Here is a 24645-nt window from a genome sequence, read left to right on the forward strand (position 1 = left end):
CTGTTTCATTTGAGTAGGGCAAATGGGTGGAGAGACAGGGACTGGCACTCAGTGGCCTACCTAACAGCCCAGTCCCTTCCCCTTCAAGTTAAGAGCAAGGACATGGAAGGGCTGTCTCCGTTAGCATCTCTGCACTTCCTCTCACAAGCTGTGCTATCTCAACATGTGTGCTTCCGACTCAAATCCAGGCTGAACCCAGACGCGAACCAGCAAAGTGTGACTTCAAATCTTCAGTTCTTAACCATCAGCAACTGGAAAGTAAGTCTTGGGGAAGAGGCACGCAGGACTAAGCCCGAGCCTTCCATACACAGGACAGACCGACTGGCAGACACATGCCCACTTCTGTCTGCGTACAGACTTCTGTCTGTGCCCACTGCCTCCCATGAAGTGACTCCACGGGGTGCCACACAGGACCACCGCTTCCAAACAGCAGCCACCCAGCCCTCTATTCAGATTTCTTCCCTCTGGGTGGTGCAAAGGCTCAAGGGTGGAACCTCAGGGTGGGGCGCTGAGTCAGCTGCGGGCGGCCCACTGTGTCCCAATTTCCCGCTTCGACCTCTTTCCACCTCGCGGCTGCAAACTGCGGCTTAAAAAAAATCAAAGAACTTCGCCTAAGCCGAGAAGCTACCTAGGCGTTACCAAAAGCTCCGCACGGTAGGAAGAACTGAGACTGAGGAAGGCCCAAAGCCCACCACGGGTTAAAACCACGGAGCAGCAGAGTACCGCCGAGGCCTAGAGAGGCCGCGCCCCTTTACCCTGTTTCCCTCCCCTTCACTTCCAACTTCCGGGTGGGGCACCACTTCCGGTTCCGGTGGCTGGCTACAAAGCATTGCGCTGGGTAGGTGGTTTCCTTTTTTTCGGAGTCGGTTTCGAGCTTCCAGTCGGCTTTCGAGGAGCCCCCGCCCCCGTTACCCCCACCCTCCGAGGTGGCACCTGCGCAGGTGAAAGCCCCCTCCCTCCTTCCCTCCATTCCTCCCGACCGCCTCTCTTTTCCGGGCGCACGGTCTGTTGGGAGTGGGGGGCCGCGGCGGCGGTGGCGGTCGGCCTCGGAGCCGAGAAGGACTCTGCAGGTCGCTCGGGCTAGAGTGGCATTGGAGCTCGCTTCAGCTCGGGAGGAGGAGGTCCTGGTCTGAACCCCCAGAAGTCTTTTTCCGGTCGGATCTAGACCTTCCGAGCCGCGCCCATATGGTGGGAGGAGCCCGGCTCAGCTCCCCGCCTAGACGCCGGGAAATTTCTGCTCAGCGGGGTGGTCCCACCTCCTGGTCTTGTGACCTTGGGCAGATCCCCTCTCGTCAGGCCTTAGTTTGGTTACGTGTGAATGGAAGTGACAGTAACTGTCCTTCTGGGTTATGGGGAGGATTGGATGAGGGGAAAGCGTCCGCGGAGTGTCTGGCGGGTAAAACTCAAATAGCATCAGCTGCTGCTGTTAATAGAGACAGCTGGGGCAGTAGAGAGTCGAATCGGGAGTTTAACTAGAGTGGCTGGGAGGGTCTGGGAGGGTCACGTAGCTGAATATAAATTGCCTAGCACAGTGTCAGCTAGAAAGTTAAGTGCTCAGTAAGTCGGCATTATTAACGGATGAGGGTGAGCATTGTGTCTGGTCATTGATCTTCAAAAGCTGATAGGATTTATAAACTTTATAAGTAAATCGTGGAGTTTGTCAATTTTTCAAATCCAGGCTTGAGAACTGGCCTCCTGACAACTGAGGCTATTCTTAGAAGTCGGGGTTGTAAAGACCTCTGGGGCTGGAAGCTAGAAGTATTAATAAAAGGGTGTTTTCCTAAGTGTGTTACGGGTTTTTCCCTCAGAAGGGTTTTGGGCAGGCGGAGAATGTTTGCTTCCTTTTGAATTAGGAAAGTAATACATAGTTGCAGTTAAAAAGAAAGCAATATAGAAAGATACGGAATGGAAAATGTTTCTTGAAGATAGTGCTTGTGATAGATCGGGTCATCTGTGCTTGTGTATGTATTTTAATTTCCCCAGGTGGGATCATAGGGTCAGGTGGTGATGTGTTATGGGCGCCTGTCTGTATCAGCACTCACAGGCTGAGTTCCTGCTTCATAAGATTGCCCTTATTCGGTTAAATGGCCGAATTATTTCCCTATTGATGGTCACTTAGGTTGTTCCCAGGATTTTGCTGTCTCACATTTCATCCAACCTTTCCTTGACTAAATATTTCCTTTTTTTTCCAAGGCACCCCTGAGTTATGGGGATATTTTGCTTTGGGCTTCATCATGCTAGGTTAGTGACAGTTTACTTTTGGGGAAGAGAACATGCTGTTGATAGAGCAAAAACCCAGTAGTATGAAAAGAATAAGTGTGTTCTAGGAATATCTAAATGGCAGGGTCTGGAATCAGTTCAGGTTTTCTAGAAAATGGGTTATGAAACGTTTGAAGAAGAGGTGACTAGGATCTGAGAACTAGTTAATGCAAGATAGGTAGTCAATGTTGTTGATTGTTGGCCTCTGTCAGTTGTTACACAGAAGACAGATTTGAGACAGTCTCTGAGTCCGAAGAAATTTTAGATGTCAACACTCCTGCTTCATGGACTGGGGAGGAATTAGATCTTGGGGGAGGGCGTTTGTTAATGAAAAAAAAGAGATGACCTTTGAAAACTGACCACATCATAGGAGTTGTACTCTTTGATTAGACATACCCGGATGTGGAAATTAATTTAGTCATTTCTGTACTGTCACTTGAAGTCTCTCTCTGTCTCCCTCTTTTTTAATAACATAGAATGTGGTTTTCCTATACGTAACCTTTCTCTTGGACTGGAGCCTTAACCCAAATGAAACAAAGCCTTTTTTCCCTAGCATTTTACACGTATTTAGTGTGCCCCCTCCTCCTCTGCCCCACTCCAGCTGGTTTGCTAATCTTAGCACATGTGTGCACACAAGAGCCCATACCTTGGAGCACAGGGATGGGCTGAGAGAGAAAGAGAGGGAGAAGCTCCAGCAGAATCCCTGCTGAACATGGAGATCCTGACCTCCTGCTGAAATCCCAGAGTCAGGCTTCAACCAACTGAACCACCGGGGCAGCCCTGATGAGCTAAGTAGAGGAATTTAGGATCTTGATCTTAGCATAGAGGCTTTTCTATTCCTTCCTTTCCTTTTTGTGAAGAGGGGATTTAGGTTTAACGCTGATGGTAGCTCCTAAAGTACTTTTTTAATTTTTTAAAGATTTTATTTATTTATTTGACAGAGATCACAAGTAGGCAGAGAGACCCACAGAGAGAGAGAGGAAGGGAAGCAGGCTCCCTGCTAAGCAGAGAGCCTGACGCGTGGTTTGATCCCAGGACCCTGAGATCATGACCTGAGCTGAAGGCAGAGGCTTTAACCACTGAGCCACCCAAGTGTCTCTAAAGTACTTTTTATTTTATTTATTTTTAAAGATGTCATTTATTTGAGAGAGTGAGTGAGCAAGTGAGCATCACTTGGTGGAAGCAAACACCTGTGATTTTAAAGATTCTCCCTCCTATAAATCATGTGAATGCATAGTTTCTTATTTTAACATAATGTAAAATACTTTGTAATGCAGGGAAAATGAATGGAATATTTCTTTAAAAAGATTGTCTGGTTAGTTAGGCCAGCATTCTTCATCCTCTCTGCTTTGAGAATCTACATTCTTAAACTACTGCCACATTTTTCTCAATTGTGTCAATTGATCCAGAGGAAACAAAAACAGAATTTCTAATAGCTTTATTAAGAAATCCTGTTAAGGGACACCTGGGTGGCTCAGTTGGTTGGACGACTGCCTTCGGCTCAGGTCATGATCCTGAAGTCCCGGGATCGAATCCCGCATCGGACTCCCAGCTCCATGGGGAGTCTGCTTCTCTCTCTGACCTTCTCCTCGTTCATGCTCTCTCTCACTGTCTCTCTCTCAAGTAAATAAATAAAATCTTTAAAAAAAAAAAAAAAAAGAAATCCTGTTAAGATTGGAAAGCTGATGGAACTTGGGTCTGGAACAGATCCACAAGATCAAGGTGGTTATAACAGTCTCTGGTCTGTTTTTGCTGAGCCTGTCTTTTCTCTGCATTTAGGAGTCTTCAATCTCCTTTTCCAGAGTTCCAGAATGGAGACTGACGGGTACCTAGAGGCACAAAGAAATAGAGAAGTCCAGGATGATAAAATGAGGTCACCATCAAATGAGATGATGGCTGAGGAGCCAGAAGTTGTCCTAATACCGGCTCCCCAGGTCCAGGCTCCACGAGAGCCTTCTGGGCTTCCACAGGAGAGCCTTGATGAAGACTCTCTCGAAGACCTTGAGACCATGCCACGAAGGAACCCTCCCAACGCGGCAGCCTCCAGGCAGAGGTTCCGGAAATTCCGCTATGAAGATGGAGCTGGGCCCAGGGATGTCCTCAGACATCTGCAGGAGCTTGCGGGACAGTGGCTGAGACCCGATATTCACACAAAGGAGCAGATTGTGGAGATGCTGGTACAGGAGCAGTTCCAGGCAGTCCTGCCCGAGGAGCTCAGAGCTCGGGCCCAGAGATGTCAGCCTGGGGTCAGAATCACTGGCTAAATCCTGCCACAGGGTTCTTGCTCAGCCTACACATGAGAAGTAACCAAACGTTCTCTTTGTTGCGGGAGCCAACAACAGTCATGGAGAAATGTGAACCTCGGGGTTTTTTTTTGTTTTTTTGTTTTTCCTTTCGGCTTGCCTTTGACTAGTTGTAATAAGAACCCATCAGAACCCATGTTTGGACCTCTCTGGTGGAGGCAGCTCTAATTCCTGGGACTGAGCTCTAGAAAGAGCTTCTGTTAGGACCCTCCTTTTAGGACAATCAGCCTGTTGCTTGTTCTTGCTCTGCTGAATGCCTCCTTTTTTGCACTTTTCGACATGCTTTAATATATTGTTATGTATCCAAAGAGGTAATTGCTTCAACTTTCAGAATTCTTGATTCTTGCTGTGGCGGCATGAATGGAAGCTTCTGTAACCCCACCAGTAACTCATCTTAGATGTCCTTGAACTATTAAAAGTTTAGTGCTTAATCACAATGTCCTGTGGTGATTTACCAATTTAGCTTTGACTCAGCATTTGAGAAAGTTGAGATCATTATCAGGAGTAGATGTGAGCTAGAGATAAGACAGGAGCAGGTCAGCCCTTTGTGTGCAGTCAGAATTTAAATTCCAACTGAGAAGGGGATAAAACAGGGTCCTCCGAAGTGAGTAACTCTTAGATCTGTTTGATTTGCTCTCCCCATTTCCATGGCCTGTGTTCCACAGCTTGTCACCTCCACAAGAGAACTAAAGCTATCTGACCATTCTGTGCTGTTTCTCCTGAAACAGGTCACCCTGCTTTCTGTGTGTGGAGACCTGTGCTTTGGTTGACGGCTGAGAAAGCAGTCCATAGCTGTGGTTGTGTTAGGCAGAAAGTAAACAGCAGCTGCTTTTCCTCAGTGTGACCCAGTCTTGAGGAACCTTTCTGCCTCTGTGGCCTGGCTGTTGGATTTATTCATCCGCTCCTGTAATCAACTTGCTGCCAGTTCAGAAACTAATCTTTGGGAGAGGGATTGGTTAGCTCCAAGCTGGAACTCGTGTTTATTCTGGCGGTGTGTTAATACTTCCTTTGCCTTCCGGACTGGTCTAGATGCTAGGACACAAACACAAAACCCAGTATGAAGAAGAAATGTATAGTTTTTGAAGAGAGAGGAAGATGTTGAGCTCTATGGGTAGGATCCTTTTATTTATTTATTTAAGATTTTGTTTATTTGAGAGAAAGCATGTGCAGGGGTAAAGGCAGTGGGAGAAGGAGCAGAACAAGCAGACCTTCGTCCTGCTGAGCACAGAGCCTGAACTGGGGCTCAATCCCAGGACCCTGAGATCCTGACCTGAGCCAAAGTCAGACATTTGACTGAGCCACCCAGGTGCTCCAAAAACACATTTCCTATTTAAACACGCATGCACGCGCGCACACACACACACACTCTCTCTCTCTCTCTCTCTCTCTCTAAAAGCAGAGGAGAGAGGAAATAGCCAAGTTAGGGAAGTGAGATTTTTTTTTTTAAGATTTTATTTATTTATTTGATAGAGATCACAAGTAGGCAAAGAGCGAGGGGAAGCAGGCTCCCTGCTCAGCAGAGAGCCTGATGCATGGAGCTTGATTCCAGGACCCTGAGACCATGACCTTAGCGGAAGGCAGAGGCTTTGACCCACTGAGCCACCCAGGCACCCCGGGAAGTGAGATTTTAATTGGACTTTCGTGGGAGATAACAGAATTCCACCTTGTGACAAAGTGTGGAAATGCTTGGGGAATAACAAACATACAGAAGGGTGAACTGTGCCTTTTATTGACTAGGTTAAGCTTTTCTTTCTTTTTAAAACCATTTTATTTTTTAAAGGCAGATGCTTAACCATCTGAGCTACCCAGGTAGCCCTAAAACCTTAAAGATTTTATTTTTTATCAAGTCCTCTCTACAGACCCAACGTGGGTCTCAAACTGACAACCCTGAGATCAACAGTCAGTCTGACTGAGCCATCTAGGTGCCGTATAGGTGAATTTCTAGTCCTAATTCTAAGAGTAAAATTTAACATTGGCAAAGGAGTTAGGAAGCACGGTAGGGTTGGAGTATCTTCAATACTTCCATTTGTTCAGAGCATTATGAAAGTATTTCCTTTAGTCTGCAAAGATCAGGAACTCCTGGTGTTAATTTCCTGGCCTGTGCCCGTTTCTCAGCTGCTTCGGTGATCTGGAATATACTGTTAAGTAAAGGAACCAACTTTCCCGGTGGACCCAGAAGTTACCACCTTCGAGATTGTATGGCTTGACGGCGGAAGTGTCCTAAGTTAATGTAGCACAGGTTTTCTCAACATGGGCAATTTGGAGCCAGAGAATTCTCTTCTGTGGAGGCTTGTCTTGGGCATTACACGATGTTCAGCAACATCTGTAGTCTCTCCTCACCAGCTGCCGATAGCACCGCACTGAAGAGACAACCAAAAATGTCTCCAGACATTGCCCAATGTTCCTCGGGGGCAAAGTGGCCTTTAGCTGAGAACTGACTAAACAGGAGAGTTGGTCACGGATACGTCACAGTTACCTTGGGATCCCTGGTCTCTTTTTTTTTTTTTTTTTTTTTTAAAGATTTTATTTATTTCACAGACAGAGATCACAAGTAGGCAGAGAGGCAGGCAGATAGAGAGTGAGAGAAGGAAGCAGGCTCCCTGCTCAGCAGAGAGCCCGATGTGGGACTCGATCCCAGGACCCTGAGATCATGACCTGAGCTGAAGGCAGCGGCTTAACCCACTGAGCCACCCAGGTGCCCCAAGGGATCCCTGGTCTCTTAAGCTTCATGTTGAATTGAGAAAGCTCTACGGTATAAGTTGGGTTTCATATTGGAGTGTCCAGCTGGTTCAGTTGGCAAAGCGTGCGACTGAATCTCAGGGTCATGAGTTCAAGCCACACTTTGGGCATGGAGGCTACTTAAGAAAGTTGGGTTTCATATTCCCTGCATATGTTTGGGTAACGTCACCTACTCTGGCAAATCTTAAGTTCTTTGCTACAAGGATTAAAATGATTCCTCCAACTCTTGTCATTCTATTGAGATGGTTTACTGTGTGCTAGGATAGATGCATTTGTGATTCATTTAATCCTTATTGTCATCTGACTTCACCTATTTATATAAATACACCTGCTTTACAGATAAGAAAACGAGATTCGCCAGTTACACTAGATGGCCAAGAAAATGGTGAAGATGGGATCTAAGCCTGGGATTTCTTTCCCTCTCATCTTGGGCTTTTTCTATCATGTCTGGAAGTAGGAATTGAACAAGCATCTCTTGAGAATCTCCTGCATGCAAGATGTTTCTTCTTTTACTTTTCCCCATCTTTATCTTACAATTTTTTTTTTTTAAAGATTTTATTTATTTATTTTGACAGAGAGAAATCACAAGTAGATGGAGAGGCAGGCAGAGAGAGAGAGAGAGAGAGGGAAGCAGGCTCCCTGCTGAGCAGAGAGCCCGATGCGGGCCTCGATCCCAGGACCCCGAGATCATGACCTGAGCCGAAGGCAGCAGCTTAACCCACTGAGCCACCCAGGCGCCCTCATCTTACAATTTAGAAGAACATTCCTTAGCTTCATTTGATAGAGAAAAAGTATAAAAACAAAAATGGCCCATAATCTCACTTCGTAGGGAACTCCCATTGACATTTTTCAAAGCAGAAGCTATATTTGCACGTGGATAGAAAAGTCCAAAAAGTATAGAAGGGAATAAAAGGAAAATGTAAAGCCTCTTCCCATTAACAGTTACAAATCTTTCCAGAAGATATCAGTTACACAGATGTAATCATATACACATGTGGGTGCACACACGCATATGTCCCTTTCTTATTTACACGAAATGCATGTTTAGGTTATATATTTTTCTTGACCAATAGGTCTTGGTGTCTGTTGCTATCAACATACAGAGATTTGCTTCATTTAAAAAAAAAATTTTTTAAGCAGCTGCAGAGTAGTTCCTTCTATGGCTAATACCTAGCTTTGTACTTTCAGTAAAAAAAAAAATGCAAGGGAGAGGATTTAGGTATGGGGCCAAACCTCTAAAGCATAAGGTGTTTAGAGAGGTAAGTGAGAGCCACAACTCAACCCCACAACCTCCACACCCTGACAGCAGAACTGGTACAATTCACAGCACCCCAGCACCATGTCCTGGCAACCCTGTGGTCTGAGCTCTTTTCCCATGGAAGTGAATTTACAGATGAGGCTCCTTGCCCCCAGACAAACCCAGTAAGAGGAGAGGCTGGAGTCCATCTCCATTTCATCTGGCTTCAGCCCCATGCCCTTGTCTTGAGGTCACACTGCCTGGATATCAAAGAGCAGACCAAGTCCAGCGTTTCAAGAGCTCTGTGGGGATTTGAGAGAACAGTAATTCCCTGTCTCTGTTGCCACCTCCTGAGATGATTCCTGTGCTTTCTCTTTGCAGTCTGCGTGATCCAGCTACTGCTAATGTCTGTCATTGTCATTAAAAAAAAAAAAAAAAAGAAAAAGATTCATTTAGTTATTAGGGAGAGAGAGCACAAGCTGGGGGAGGGGCACAGGGAGAGAATCTCAAGCAGACTCCCCGCTGAGGGTGAAGCCCCATGTGGGGCTGATCTGTGATTGATGAGATCAGGATCTGAGCTGTAACCTGATGCCCAACCACTGAGCCACCCAGGCACCCCTGTCATTGTCATTTCTTGAGTCCATCTAGAGCCTAGCTCTAAAGAACCCTAAACACTTTGAATTCTGTGAGAGGAAGGAGGAGGAAAATGCAGAACAACCCGAGGGGAAGTCCTTCTCAACTGTCCCCTGTGTCTAATTTTCCCTTTGTGATTGTTTTGATTCCCAAGTTCTACAAAAGAATAATTTCATCTAGTTATTGAAAAATGCTCCTGCCAAATGGCTACTGGTGAAAACCAGTGTTAGGATCACAAGGTAATAATGAGATTCTGAGCAACTGGCTGGTGCCATGGAAAAATATGTCATCTATTGGGCAGCTACTCCCTGAGCAGTGAGTGGGTGCCAGGGCCTGGCTGCCAGAGAGGAGGCCAGCTCCGCGGGGTGTGGGGACCATGAGGAGTCCCCTGTGATGGTGGCGGCGCCTGGAGCACTCAAGTGTAGTTGGCCCTTCCAGGAGCATCGTGTGTGGTCACTTTCCACGGGCAGCTCAGCTCAACGCTCTTGACAATGGCTTGACTATTTTGCTAAGCATTTTCCACCCACTGCCAGGCATTTATTGGACATTTTCCCTTGGCCTGGAATGCCTCTCCCCTATGCCTCCCCCAATCTTTGCCAGCCTACTACTACTCATTTTTTATGACGCAGATTGGCAGGGTCCCCTGCATGAAGCCTTCTTTGATTTCTGGGTCGAATTGGCATCAGAAGCCCTCCTGTGAGCTCCCCTAACACCTTAGCGTTAGTTACAGTCCCTGTTCATTCAGCAAATGTATGTAGTGTAGTGGATATGCCATGCCCTATTCTAGGGATCACTGTGGTGCAGCGTCCGGGCTGTGCCCCCAGGCAGTTTGTGGACTCCCTCAAGAGAGAATTTCTGTGTGCTTGGCCTCCAGTGCAGGGCCTGCCCATGGTGGATCCTCAAGGAACAGTTTGATTTTTGTAGGAGACACCTGATCACTCTTTCTTCTAGTGAAGGAAAACAACTAGAATTCTTGGGAGACAATGGGAGGGAGTGAGTGGGAGGGCTGGGCATGGAGGTAAACAAAACAAAAAAGGAAAGGCTTCACTCAGGAGGCTGGTTTCCCACTCTGTTCTGAACTTGACCTTGCAATGAGGTGAAGTTAACTGCCCTTGGCTGGCTCTGCTGCGAAAGCTCAAAGGCCCCCTGGGTGCCTAGCAACAGCCCGACTGCCCAGAGTGCTGATTTAGAAGCTGGGTGTGTCCCATGGGCAGGAAGCCACTGCACCACCAAAGCAGCCAGGGCCCCCCCTTCACTTCCTCTGAGCCAAAACTCTGTCTCCAAGTGGGGCGAATACTTAGCGTTAGCTGCGTCTTAGCTCAAACTGGAGGTTCTGGCAAAGATAATTGCAGCCCTTACGAGGTGTGTGATCTCATACCAAGTCATGTCACCTCCCTGAACTTCAACTCCCACACCTGTCTTGTTCCCCGTCTTATTCCAGCTAGGCTCACCCTCCCGCAGCACCGGAAGCACAGAAACATCCAGTAGATGCTAATGTGGCTGAATCTGCCTGATTAGGTGAAGATTCAGTAAGTGATTATCAGGTGACACTTTGATCTTCCTCTTTTCTTCTGAGCCCCTCTCTTGAACTCTCCATCTTCCCATTTCTAATTTTTACACATTAAATCTTGTTCTTAGCTTCTCATTTCTTCTATCCCATTTCTCGGCTTTCTTCTTTTTAGGATTTTATTTTTTTAAAGATTTTATTTAATTATTTGACAGAGAGAGAGAGATCACAAGTAGGCAGAGAGGCAGGCAGAGAGAGGGGGGGAGCAGACAGCCCAATACAGGGCTCAATCCCAGGATCCTGAGATCATGACCTGAGCCAAAGGCAGAGGCTTAACCCACTGAGCCGACCAGGTGCCCCAAGATTTTATTTTTTTAAGTGATCTCTACACCCGATGTAGGGCTCGAACTCACAACCCGAGAACAAGAGTTATGCACTCCACCCATTGAGCCAGCTAGGCACCACCCTGCTTTGCTTTTCTTTTCTGCAGTTATTAAACCTCCCCATCAAGACTCAAAAATATTCCACACCTCTAAAAAATTGATGAGTGTTTTGGTTTTTAGGCCAATACTATTGCTAAGGTGAACTTCAATTTTTTTTTTAAGATTTTATTTATTTATTTGATAGAGATCACAAGTAGGCAGAGAGGCAGGCAGAGAAAGAGGGGGAGGCAGGCTCTCTGCTGAGTGGAGAGCCCAATGAGGGGCTCGATCCCAGGACCCTGAGATCATGACCTGAGCCGAAGGCAGAGGCTTTAACCCACTGAGCCACCCAGGCGCCCCTGAACTTGAATTTTTTTTTTTTTAAAGATTTTATTTATTTATTTATTTGACAGAAATCACAGTAGGCAGAGAGGCAGGCAGAGAGAGAGGGGAGGAAGCAGGCTCCCTGCTGAGCAGAGAGCCCGATGCGGGGCTCGATCCCAGGACCCTGGAATCATGACCTGAGCCAAAGGCAGAGGCTTTAACCCACTGAGCCACCCAGGCGCCCCCTGAACTTCAATTTTTTAAAAGATTTTTTAATTTATATTTGAGTGAGAGAGAGAGAGTGAGATCATGAGCAGGGGGGAAGGGTAGAGGGATAAGCAGACTCCCCTCTGAGCAGGGAGCCTGATGAGGGAGGGTCTTGATCCCAGGACACAGGGATCACAAGCTGAGTTGAAGGCAGATGCTTAAACAACTGAGCCATCCAGGCATCCTAATTTTTAAAATTTATGTATAACAGACATCCTGGAAATTGTAGGACTGGATGAAATTGTCCAAAGTGAACATATCCCCATAACCACTGTCCAGATGAAGATACAGAGTTTAGCCAGCATGCCAAAAGTCTCCCTCAGACCCTTTCCTAGTCTTCAATCTCCCGAAAGTTTAGCTATTGTGATTTCTGCTGCCACAGAATAGTGCTGTCTGTTTCTGAACCAAATGGAATCACACAGTGTATACCCTTTCGTGCTTGTTGTCTTGTGTTCAAAATTATCTCTGTGAGATTCATCTACCCCTTGAGCCTCTTGCTTATCCATGCCTGCGTACCTGGACATGTCCAGTCTTTCCTCCAGTGGTCAGTATCCCCAACCTGGCCTGGGCAGCCTGTGCTGGTCCTCTAGATTTGGATCAGCCCTCACTCCTTTGGGAAACTTTCCCTTATCGGCTCTGGGTTTGAATTTCAGCTCTTCCACCTGCTAGCTATATGACTTTAGACAAGTGGTACTAACCTCTTCATGCCTCGTTTTTGTTGAAGGCAATAATTTCTATATTCCAGAGTTCTTGTGAATTTCAAGTGACACAATACATATTAAATACTTAGAACAATGCCTAAAGCATAGGAAGCACTTAGTAAACGTTAAGTATAACTCTTTTGAATATTCTGCTTTTCTTTGATTCTCCCAGATTCTTGTACAAACCCTTGTCCAAGCACTTGTTTTGATTATTGTTTGTCTCACCATGGCACCTTAGCTCCTTGAGTAGAGATTATGTCTTCATTCATTGTTTTTTTTCAACAGGTAATTATTAAGTATGCACTACATTCTAGCACTGAGGGTACAGCAGGAAAGGAGCCTTTAAATTTACTTTTTTTTTTTTAAAGATTTTTTAAATTTATTTTATAGATAGAGATCAGAAGTAGGCGGAGAGGCAGGCAGAGAGAGAGGGGGAAGCAGGCTCCAAGCTGAGCAGAGAGCCCGATGCGGGGCTCGATCCCAGGACCCTGAGATCACGACCTTAGCCGAAGGCAGAGGCTTAAACCACTGAGCCACCCAGGCGCCCCTAAATTTACTTTTTAATAGGGAGAGACAGATATTAAGAATATTAAAAGGGTGAGATCATTTTGGAGAGTGATAAGGCTGTGAAAGAAAGAAAGCAGCATGGGGTGGTAGTGGGTTGGAACTGCTACTCCAAGCTGGGTGGGGAGGAGGTCTTCTGAAAGAGTTGTTATTTGAGCAAAGACATGTGGGATGAAAAGGAGCAGGCTCACGCAGAACAGGAGCATTCAGGGCAGCAAGTGCAAAGGCCCTGAGGCAGGCACAGTAAGCTCAGTTCTGTCTGAGGAATGCCAAAGAAGGCAGGATAGCTGGAGCCCAGTGAGTGAGTGCATGGTTCTGAGGATGTTGGAGATGTGGACAAGAGCCAGGAGAAGCCATTCAAGAGGTTAAGCAGGGGAATATCAGTTATCTTCGCATCTGAGGTGCCTAGCACATAATATATTCACTGACTGTTGAATATTGGTCACAACACGCCCATTACCAGTTGGTTCACATGAATAAATCTCAGATCGTTTTTCAGATTAAAACTTCATCACCGTACCATGTGCTCTGGGTTTTTACCAAACTCTTCCAGTGCAGATGGAGTTGCTCAGTCATTTCTAGACTTTTCTTTCCCCTATCCTGTCTCATGCACCCTTCTTCAGTGACCCAGATTGTCTCCACCAGAGATTGTAACAGAGATGAAGGAGACAAGCCTGGGCCAGTTAGAGAAAAGGCAGGTAGGAAACAGGTTTGGTCAGTTCCTCTCCTTTCTCTGACTGCAGGAAGGGTCCAGGTCTCTAGACAAGCACAATGATGTGGCACAAAGTGGAGGAGGGAAGCTGAGCAGCAGGAGGGGCTCAGAAGGACAAGATCCCTGAGTTAGAGCTGATGGGGTAGTGCTGCAGCTGCAGCAGACCTTAGCCCCTTAAGGCGTGACAGTCAGATTGGGAGCCCATCTGGAGTCCTAGCAGCAGAGTGGGGCTGCTGGCACGGCCTGAGCCATGACCATGATTAGCCAGAGAGGGGAAGATCCAGCCGATAAATCAGGAGGGAAGGGTAGACTTGTGTCTTAGTGATAGGAATTTACACAACAGCAACCCCTCAGTTACAACAGTGAGACCTTATTTTTGTTTATTTCCAACCTATATCTTTATGAAATATTACACATGAGGAAAAGCACACAAAACAAATGTGTAGTAGAACGGATGATTATAAAGCAGACATTCATGTCACCATCACCAAGGTCAGGAAATAGACCACTGCCAGCACTGCTCCCCCCCAATCTCTTCCAGATTATAAACTCCTTTAGAGGCTGCCAGCAGCCAGATTTTTATAATAATCACTTCCTTGCTTTTCTTTATAGTTTTATCGCCTATGAATCACGTGGAAAGTCTTAAATTGGGATTTTCTCATGTAAATCCTAAGACTAAAGACTACAAGGGAGAGCCTCTTTCATGTGGATTCCCAGGCCCTGGGGAGATGGTGGTGGATTTGCGCTCTTCCGCATTTGCGCTCTTCGGCCTTTGGCAAAGAATGCTGTTTTGAGAGTTCTCTCCCTCATTATGTTTAAGGCACCTGAGGAGCAGTGTGAGGGGAGCAAAAAATGCACCGCAAGCTGAGCCCATCCCTGGGAACTTATTGTAGGGTAGAGAAAGCATGGATAAACATGACAGAACAGGGCAAGGGCCTAAAGATACCCTCAGGTGAATGCTATGGGAGTTTCGAAGAAGCAGAGATCACTTTAGCAGCCAGAAGAGGAACAGGCTTTGTGGGAAAAGTGGCAGTATGCTCATTCATGCATTATTTATCAAACATTTTGGAGGGCTGGCAGTTTGCCAAGAAATTAGATAAAAGGATACAAAAATGAATACAGTAAGATCCCTGCCTGCTCATGGCTTAATGGTTTAGTTAGCACAGACACAAATGATTTTAATAGAGTATGCTTTAAATACACAGTGTAATAGGAATGATGGGTTGCCTGGGGGTATCAGTCAAGGCTTAGGAGCTGAGATCCATACTAATCCTTGAAGGAGAGAAGCATAGGAGTTTGGGAACTGCTGGAGCTGCAGAAGCACAGAGGTGGGAAAGAACACAAGGTCAGTGTTGGTAAAAGGTACAGTTTATGGTGGGAAGGAGAGTGGGACTTGATAGGTAGCATGGGTGGGTGGGAAAGTTGTCCTAGGCAAGGGGAACAGCATGAGCAGGAGCATGGAGCCAAGAAATCATGGCACCTACATGCATGGTACTAGGTAATTCAGTCTTGCTGCTGTGTAAACACATAAGTTGTGTGATGGAAGGTGGGATAATTAATTTTAAATGTCAACTTGACTGGGCAATGGGGGCTCAGATACTTGGTTGAACATTATTCTGGGTGTGCTGGTCTGTGAGGGTGTTCTGGGTTAAGATTAACATTTGAATTGGTAGACCACGTAAAGTAGATGGCATGCCCTAAATGTGGTGGGCCTCATCCAAGCAGTTGAAGGCCTGACTGGAACAAAAAAGGCTGACTCTCCCATGAGTAACAGAGATTTTTTCCTGGCTTGGGACTCAAACACGGACTCTTCCTGGGTTTTGAGACTGCTGACTGTTGGACTGCGACTGAAATGTTGGTTCTTGTTCTCAAGCTTGAGGACTTGGACTAGACCCATACCATCAGTTCTCTTAAGTTTCAACTTGTCAACTCACCGTACGGCTCCTGGAACCTATCAACATCTATAATTGTGAGAGTGAATGCCTTTGAATACACCTTTTCAGATTAAAAAAATTATTTATTTGTCAGAGAGAGAAAGAGAGAGCAGGCAGAGGGAGAAGTAGGTTCCCCGCTGAGCAAGGAGCCCGATGTAGGACTCGATCCCAGGACCTTGGGAGCATGACCCAAGCCAATGGCAAATGCTTAACTGACTGAGCCAGCTAGGCATCCAAGAATAAATCTTTTTAGATAGATAGATGCAAAGCAATACAAATCAATCTCTCTCTCCCATTCCTTCTCTCCCTGCCCTGTTCCTCCTGTTGCCTCTGTTCTTCTGGACAACTCTGACTAGCACAGAAGGGAAAGGGAAATAACTTTGGAAAGGCAAGTTGGTATCAGGGCACAGAGGACACAGAATGCCTGGCTAAAGGACTTTGAATTTTATTTTGAAGGCAAAGGGAAAAACACTGAGGTTCCTGAGCCAGAAAGTGACTTAATAGGAGCTGAGGTCTAGGTAGGCAAAGGTTGTGGTGTATAAAATGAATTGAAACAGAGATAATCAGAGGAAGCCTCTAGAGATGGGACCTCTGATGCAGAGAGGTTGGAAGACCCTGGAAGTAGTACAAGGGTGCAGGGGCCAGAAGCAGATAGAGGCACAACAGAACCCGAAGCAGGTGGGAACTGGAGATGTCGTTAGTGGTGCTGATGGGACTTGTGAGTAACTTGGAATTTGTAAATGGGGTGGGAATCGGGGCTGAAGGAGGTAGAGATTTGGGAATCATCTAGAAGGTGGTGTCAAGTGCTATACCACGTGGCCACAGAGGGACGGGGTGGCAGAATCTTGCAATTGTCACAGGAACCGACTCAATGTGGCTCAGCTAGTGTGCCTGAAAATTTAAGTAAGACTAGATCCAAGGGCTCAAACAATGCCAGTGGGACTTGGTTTGACTGTCTCTTTCTGCTCTCTTTTTGCCCTCTGTTACAGTCCCCTTCCCAGGCAGTTTCTCTCCTTGCAGTGGGAAGATGGCTGCCACCAAAGCCAAGGTGACATCCTGCCCTCAGCAGAGAGATTCATCAAGTGGACAGTTCTGACCAAAGTTCCAGAATTGAGTCTCACTGGTTCTCTTTGGGTCATACGCTCATCACAGAAATGCTGCTAAAATTCTCTGATTGGCTAAACCTGGGTCACGTGTCCACACGGCACTTAGTAGTGGCGACATCTCCTCTAGAGGCCTGGGGATTGAGAATTGGCGGGGAGGGGTTGCTGCAGCCTTCGTCAGCCTTCATCAGCAGGAGGATTGGATTCCGGGCTGGTAACCATGGGGGAAGGGGCGCTGGAGACCCACGGGGTGCTCCTCCCCTTAGTATGAGGTAGCTGCAGCCAGAGGGGCAGTGGGGAGCAGGCCCTAGGAGTCTGGGGTCTAGGCTGGCAGCAAGGGAAGGGGTAGACTGGGGTCTAGTAGTAACACTACTGTCTCTTGAGGCTGTGAAAAGATTGGGGAGGGCCATTTTGACAAAGACCTGACAAGAGAGAAGACAAAGTACTAAGTGAGCCCTTGTTCTCAGAATAAAGGCAGGAAAGGCCAAGTGGTTGGGTGACACCCCATCAAGATATTGCTGCAGACATTGTCTGGGGACATTCATGGGATTGTGAGAGAGGATGAAGGAAAGGTCACTGCCAACTGGCTTGCAGAAGGAGAAAACACAACCAGATTTCCTCAAGTTAAAAAAAACCAAGCTGATGTATTTTACAGTAGTCAAAAAGTTACAATAGCTGAAAACAACATAAATTCCAATAGTAGATTGATTAGATAGATTGTAATGTCCACACAGTAGAATATGACCTTTAAAAACGATGTTTCGTTTGAGATGGAAAGATATTCACAGTGTAGTTTTGAAAGACAAAAACAGAGTACAATCAGTTTTTGTGCAATAAATGTATATACACCTCTCTCCATCTGTATCTGGGAAGATGTACACCACATTGTTACTATTTTGTGTCAGTAGGGGTAGAACCACAGCTGAAGCTTATATTCTGATTTCTCTGTAATCACCTTCTGGGTAGTTGATCAATAAGAGCCAGCCCCTTGGGTCCAAGTTCAAAATGTGCCACTGCCTGGCTTGGCAACCTTGGGCAACTTCCTTAATGTTTCTGAGCCTCAGTTCATTCATCAAAAAAGAACAATAATGGTTCTTAACTGATAGAGTAGTTGTGAGCATTACATTATCTACTATTACATGCAAAGCTGTTAGCAACATGCCTATAGTAAACACTCAAAAATGTAATTATTCTTCTTGTGTAATTGAAAAGCCCAGAAGGAAATATGACTATTGTATCAGATGTTTTGGAAATAGGTGTCTTTATTGGCCAAGTAGCTGAGGTAGTCACCAGCAAATGAAGTATTATTAAGATAAGTGATTTTCCTGTAACACTGGGAAACATCTGAGACTAAGATTGAGAGTTCCTATTCTCCTGAAGCCTGCACACTAGCAGGGAAGACAGATGATAAACAGGTGCTGTGAGGATAGGGTGATCAGAAAGGCAGTGACATGTGAGGGCCGAGAGCCAACCAAAGGCTGCTGAAGAGGAAGCCAGGAGAAACAGAGAGTGCAAGGCCTTGTAGCAGGGAGGAAGTCCCAGAACCAAAAGGCTGCCAAAGTGCCTGGAACGAGGGACAGTGTGTTGTAGGGAGATGAGAAACAGCTCGCCAGGGAGGACCCATGCAGGCCTGGGGGTAGGGAGGTGGTCTCAGGCAAGTCATCACCCCCAGGCAAGTTAAAGCCTCCGTCTTTTTTTTTTTTTTAAACTCCGTCTTTTTTTGCAAAATAGGGATGATAATATTTTGCTTCACAAGGCTGAAAGGAACAAAAGCATTGTTAGTGGCAGCGCTCTGCAAATGATAGTTTGTAGCATCATTACAAACATAACCGTCGGAGAAAGAGGGGCGGAGCTTAGTAGCGAACTAGCGAGCCTTGCTGGTCGGCGCGTGCGCGGTAACGGGCTAGACCCGGGCGTGGGGGGAGGGAATGAACTCAGGCCCCGCCTCCAACCGCTCTGCCTGGACTCGCCTCCGGGCCCCGCCCTCTTCCGCGGGCACCCAACCCTGCGTCCCCTGCGTGCTGACGTCAGGCGCGTGCCCCTGTCCGGCAGCCGAGGAGACCCCGCGCAGTGCTGCCAACGCCCCGGCGGAGAAGCTGAGGTGAGTGCGGGGCCCGAGGCTCCCGGCGGGAGCGGGTACCCCATCGTCCCGTCCCCGCCGCGCGGCCCGCGCCGTCTCCCCGTCCGCGGGGACTCCCCGCCTCTGGGATCCCGGGAACCCTGGGAGCGCGGGGCGCGGGGAGGGGTGCCCGGCTCGCGCGGCGCCGTCCGGGCGAGCACAGGTCCGGGTTCTGTCGGGGAGCGGAGGGGAGAGGGTGGCGGCGGGGCAGGCGGGGGCGCTTGGCCGCCGAGAGGTGCGCGGCCCGGGCGCAGGGTGCCGGCCTGAGGGCGCGGTCAGGGACGGGCTGTCACCGGACAGCGGTGGAAGGAAGGGGTCACACCCATCCCGGCGGTCTGGGGCCCTCTCCCCCTCGGCCCGGCCCAGCAGGCTCCGAGGACGGGCGACGGGCGGGGGCGCGGAGGGCGGGGGCCGCGGAGCCGCTCGCGGATGGCTCGGGCTCCCGGGCCGGGTCTGCCCCCTGCGCCCCGGCTTGGACTTCCTGCTTCTCCCGGCGCCGCCGCGGACATTTTGCGGCGGGCTGGGGGAGGGGAGCGGAATCGCCAGCGCCGCGGGGAAGTGGCGTCCGGGGAGGGGGCGGCTCGCGGACTGCCCTGGGCTGTGCCTGCGACGCGCTTCCCTCCTCGGCTCCGCGCCCCGGCGGCGCCCGGTCGGGTGGGCCGGGTCTCTGTTTCTCCAGGCTCTTTTATTCCGGCCCTTAGATTGAGTTTCTAGCACCATTTCCGTTTGCTTCTCCAGTTCTCCCTGCTTATTCAGCTGAAGCTTCCCTTTCAGGGAGTTACCTAACCACCTCTCGAAACTGTCGTTCTGCCGCTTGCTTAATTCCTCTTATAAGGGTGAAATTTTCTTTGTTCATTTGTTTTTTTCCTCCCCTTTAAGTCCAAGAGAAATGCAGTGTGGAGGATTACGTCATCGCAGTATAAGGGGTGAGAGTTTTAACTCCTACAAGTCAGGGACTCAACCGAATGAAGACAGCGTTTTGCAGCCTCGGGCACTCAGTGGCACATCCTGCCTGCTTCCCAGCGCATCGTGTTCATAGACGATCCTTTGAAATCTTTTGGCTGTCTCAAAGGCATCTAGAAAGAAGGTTTAAAATCTCAAGATTAGCTTGTGCCCGGGAGTATAGCGTAAGACAACACCTACAGCCACTTGTGTAGGCAGTAACTTGAAAGATCCCTTTGCAGTTGAATGAAGTGATTTGTGGGAGAATTTCTTTGGTCCAAAATGACTTTTCCAGACTGTTTTAACTTCTCCCTTATGACTTAGCGATGCACAGTACAGACCTAAGTTGGCTCACGTGCGCTTTTTGTGGCAAGGGTGTGGTGGAAAGACAATCAGTTTTACACTTTACCTTTGTTTGCTAGACAATTTAATTTTGTAATTAAAAACGAATTTGGGATTTTTAACCAAAAACACATCAGTATCTATTTTCAGACTTTTGGATCACAGTATTTGTTCCTCAGAATATTAGGTACATCCCCAGTTGTATATCCTTCATTGATTCTGGGGATATAGCACAGAAAAATGTTAGCATTGTAAAGCAAATGAGAGCCCATTGTGTAATGGTATTGTAATAAGGGTAGTTCATGTTGGAACAAGTACTTTCCCATTGTTTCTCTTGTGTGTAGATAGAACATGGCTTGTTAAGAAACACTTTAAAGAAGTAGGTTTAAATCAACTTTTCTGTGTTGTGTAGGTGTTGTAGATGATTGGATAGGTATTGGGCTTGGATCTTCTGAAATACATCTGTCATAATGTGGTATTTTGTTTTAAAACACTTCCTGTTGCATTATTTCTTGAGACTTCTACATTAAAGAAGTTTAAATATACATACACCAATTTGCATCATTCCTTTTAAAATATAGCAGAATGTTTAAACTTACAATATTTAAACTGAGGCAAGGAAAGGGATGGATAGTTCCACTAAAAATGAGCGGTTTTCTAGTCATTTCTTCAAGACCTGGGAGATTTCACATCCATTTAAAGTGTTTCTGACCAAAATGTGTATTCAGTTAAACTTAGTTTTTCGGGAGTCTAAGACCGATGTTAGAGTAGTGGAGGTTAGGGCTTAAACATCTGTGAAATTCTTAAAGCCCAACAAGACCATTGCAACTGGGGTACCTGGGTGGCTCAGTGGGTTAAGCCTCTGCATTTGGCTCAGATCATGGTCTCAGGGTCCTGGGATCAGCAGGAAGCCTGCTTCCCACTCTCTCTCTGCCTGCCTCTCTGCTTACTTGTGACTCTCTGTCTCTGTCAAGGAAAAAAAAAAAAAAAAAAAAAAAACCCAACAAGACCAAATCTTGACATTTTCTGTAATTTCAAGATTGGTTTTCCTTTATTCAGATACTTTTTCTGCTTAGAACTTTATGGTTTATTAGAAAAACATTTCTAGGTTATTTTTAAGATGGTTACACTAATAAAATATTTTTTTTTTTTTTAATTATTTATTCAACAGAGAGAGAGATCACAAGTAGGCAGAGAGAGAGGGGGAAGCAGGTCCCCCGCCGGGCTCGATCCCAGGACCCTGGGATCATGACCCGAGCCGAAGGCAGATGTTTTAACCCACTGAGCCACCCAGGCGCCCCTAATAAAATGTTTTGATTCAAGAGTGTCACATTTAGAAAAGTTTGAAGTACAGTTTATTCTGCCTTTCTAGAAGTAGTATTTATAGGCATTCCTGGGAGTAAAAGTCAGATTGTCCTTTTATTTACAGATACATTTTAGATGTATTTCTTTAGTGTTTTTGGGGTCTTTCTGAGAGGATAAGGAACACGTCAGTCTGTAAGGGCTTCCTCTGCAGGGGAAGGAGGGATTACTATTTTGTTAACTTATGTCCCATAAATAGTTCTTTCATGTGTCCTCCTATATCAGAGGACTTCATTCTAGGCTTTTATGATAGTGTCTTATTCAGTGTTCTCTTTCAAATCTGTTAGTGTCCCCCACCGGGATGTAAGTGATATGAGAGCAGGACTTTGACCTGCCATGGACACCCCTGTATCTCTAGCACCTAGAATAGTGCCTGATACATAGTAGGCCTCAAGAAATGTTTGTCAAATGAATGAATTTAATGGTGTCTGAGGGTTAACATTTTCTTTCTGCATATTCCATAGGCGTGTTTACTGTGTTTCCTGAGACTTGTGCTTGGTCAGCCATATCCATATGGAGGCTCCTTGAAGTGAGGATTACTAATCTACTCTGCTTGATGTTAGCCCTCTGTTTAGTCCAGTGCCTTCCACAGCTGTACTGTCTGGACTGTTCACCATCGCTTAGAAAGTTTTTCTGATGACCCGTTCTTATTCTCCTAAAAATTATTTAGACTTTGATGTTTGCTTTTTTCTTCTCTTTGTTTGCTTTAGCTGCTTATTTTTGCCACTTACTTCACTCTGCTTAACAGTATCACATTTCTGGTCATGCTAGGCTTTGTCCCTTACCAGTTTCTGCTTTCAGTTACTCATCCTTTTAGTCCAAAATATTTTTGCTAAAGCAATTTTCATTACTTGTTATTTCAGTTATGTTTGCTGCTGCTGCTGTGAAATTCCTGGATGTTAAAACTCTTTCTTAACTAGTTGCCCCTGGGACATTGGTCTTAGAATGCTTATTGCATGAGGTTAAACCAGGTGTGTTTTGTTTTTAATTTTTTAATTTTCTCAGGATTTTATTTTTAAGTAATGTCTACACCCAGTGTGGGGCTCGAACTCACAACTCCAAGATCAAGAGCTGCATGCTGTACTGATTGAGCCAGCCAAGGACCCCTGAAACCAGGTGTTTTCCTTCTTTTAAAAAAATATTGTAGGGACGCCTGGGTGGCTCAGTTTGTTAAGCATCTGACTCGATTTTGTCTCAGGTCAAGGTATCAGGGTGGTGAGATTGAGCTGCACAGGGGGCCCTGCGGTCAATGCGTAGTCTGCTTCAGATTTTGTTTCTTTCTATCCCTTCTCTCTCCCACTTGAGTGCGTGCTCTCTCCCAGAAAAATAAAACATTACCAAAAAATACTGTAGAGAATATTTCTGAAATACTTAGCTATTATGCTGAAGTCTACAGTAGTTTCTAATACAGGAAAAAACTGTATTGTTAAGTCCTGGGATTCACCAATGATTGGTCTTCTGTCACCTCTGTTGCCCACTCAGTTCTTTAACTCCTGCCTCATGTTCTCCAAAAGTAAGCCATTTTGGTTTGCCATCTTAATTTTGCTGTCTTGGGAGCTCTACTGCTGGTATCATAATTAAAGGTGTAGACTCTAGAACCAGACTGCCTGGATTCAAATCCTACCATATATTATCTACGTGCAGTTTGAGTAATGTCTTCGTGACTTAGGTTTACCTTCAGTAAAACAGGGCCAGCAGTAGTCCCGATCTGACAGTGTTGTTTTGAGAGTCAGATCAGTTAATCTGTGTGGAGTACTTAAGACAATTCCCTGGGACATACTAGGTGTGTGTTCTTTTATTACTGCAGCCTCTCTCAGGCCCTCATGTGTGAGAAGCTGGGTTTTCCCCCAAATCAAAAGTTTAGTAACCACCATCCCCCAGATTAATGTCATGAAACCATAAAAATTATTAAATGAAGTGGAGATTGTTGCCTGCCTTAAGTTTTTGTCCACTCTCTTAACCAGGGTTACATAAACGAGGTTGTAAAGTCAAATACAGTGTGTGGACTGTGGACCAGCAACACAAGATCTCCTTGGAGATCCATCCCAGTCCCACTGAATCAGGATCTGCATTTTAACAAGATACCCACATGATTTTTATGTACGTTAAAGTTTGAAGCATCCTCTTTAGGACTGCTAGCAGGATGTCTTAAGGGATTTCAGAAACAGCGTTGGGGACTTTATTTTTATTTTTTATTTTTATTTTTCCTCCTACTTAAGTATGAACTGCTTTCTTTTAGGCTGTGTACCAGAATTTATTGCAAGGATCCTAACCTGAGAGTAGGCGAAACTGGTTTGGCTTGTAAAGAAGTGAGTTATAGGGGCCTGGGTGGCTCAGTTGGTTGAGCATCTGCCTTTGGGTTGGGTTGTGATCCTGAGGTCCCTGGATCGAGTTCCACGTGGGAGCTCCTTGCTCAGCGAGGAGCTTGCTATCTGTCTGCCTGCCGCTCCTCCTGCTTGTGCTCTCTCCCCTCCCCCTCTGACAAATAAATAAAATCTTTAAAAAAAAAAAAAGAAGTGAGTTACAGTGTCTTACCTGTTGTGTAGAATCGCCTCATGTCTGTGCTCACTGTGAGGAGTGTAAAGTTGTTAAAAGTACCTTTGCCCGCTTAGTACTAAGTAATCATAAGTTCTAGTTTAGAATATGAGTTACACATTTGAACTCAAATGATGTTTTATTGAAAGCATTGTTTGGAAGAGCATATGATCAGGATGATTCCTTTAATAGTTGGTTATGAAAACAGGTGGGCTACAAAGCTCAAGTTTAGCTGGTGAAATGTAACAAATATTTTCTGTTCTCTTTCTTGAAATTAACCATATTTCTAATCCCAAGGGAAAATACTAATAACTAAAATTTAGTCCTATTTAGCTACCATCCTTTTCTTTAAAGGACTAGATTGAATTTTTTTTTCTAATAACTTTTTCTTAAACTGTTTGGTGTAGGAGAAATCCCCCAGTACTATCCTTGTGTAGTATATGCTTTAGAGAAGTGTTTCCTAATCCTTTTCAAATCAAGGCATACATAGAAAATTATTCATAATGCCACACTGAAGTGAATGGATGAGGCTCCTCTTGGCTGGCTGGACAAGTTGAGACCCCAGGAGAGCTGGGACCAGTGTCTCAGGTGCATCTGTGTCCATTCTGCTTCAGGTGGCAGTATGAAGCCATCTAGTGTT

General features: G+C 46.1%; 2 protein-coding genes across 8 annotated transcripts in view; both read left to right on the forward strand.

Annotated features, from left to right (window-relative positions):
* The first annotated feature begins 783 nt into the window (after nucleotides 1–783).
* On the forward strand, nucleotides 784–4993 carry LOC131809821 (SCAN domain-containing protein 1-like). Of its 3 annotated transcripts, none has more exons than XM_059137245.1 (2): nucleotides 784–941; nucleotides 4039–4993. In XM_059137245.1, exon 2 carries the CDS (start codon nucleotides 4071–4073, stop codon nucleotides 4521–4523), a length of 453 nt encoding a protein of 150 aa, XP_058993228.1. In that variant the 5' UTR covers nucleotides 784–941; nucleotides 4039–4070; the 3' UTR covers nucleotides 4524–4993. The 3 variants fall into 3 exon arrangements, with proteins under 3 accessions (XP_058993228.1, XP_058993226.1, XP_058993227.1); XM_059137243.1 differs by lacking the exon at nucleotides 784–941 and adding an exon at nucleotides 1171–1396; XM_059137244.1 differs by lacking the exon at nucleotides 784–941 and adding an exon at nucleotides 1349–1396 and having other exon boundaries at nucleotides 4062–4993.
* A 13674-nt stretch (nucleotides 4994–18667) lies between these two features.
* The window catches only part of CDC42 (cell division cycle 42), a 48381-nt gene continuing 42403 nt past the window's right edge, over nucleotides 18668–24645 (forward strand). For 2 of the 5 annotated variants that reach the window (XM_059135184.1, XM_059135185.1), the window contains exon 1: nucleotides 18668–18806. The gene's annotated coding sequence lies outside the window, so the exon portion shown is untranslated. Of the gene's footprint in view, nucleotides 18807–18838; nucleotides 18988–19732; nucleotides 19751–21981; nucleotides 22000–24645 lie in introns of those variants that run through there. The other 3 variants (XM_059135186.1, XM_059135187.1, XM_059135188.1) reach the window with 3 other exon arrangements.

Source organism: Mustela lutreola, chromosome 10 (genome assembly GCF_030435805.1).
Source record: "Mustela lutreola isolate mMusLut2 chromosome 10, mMusLut2.pri, whole genome shotgun sequence".
NCBI lineage: Eukaryota > Metazoa > Chordata > Mammalia > Carnivora > Mustelidae > Mustela > Mustela lutreola.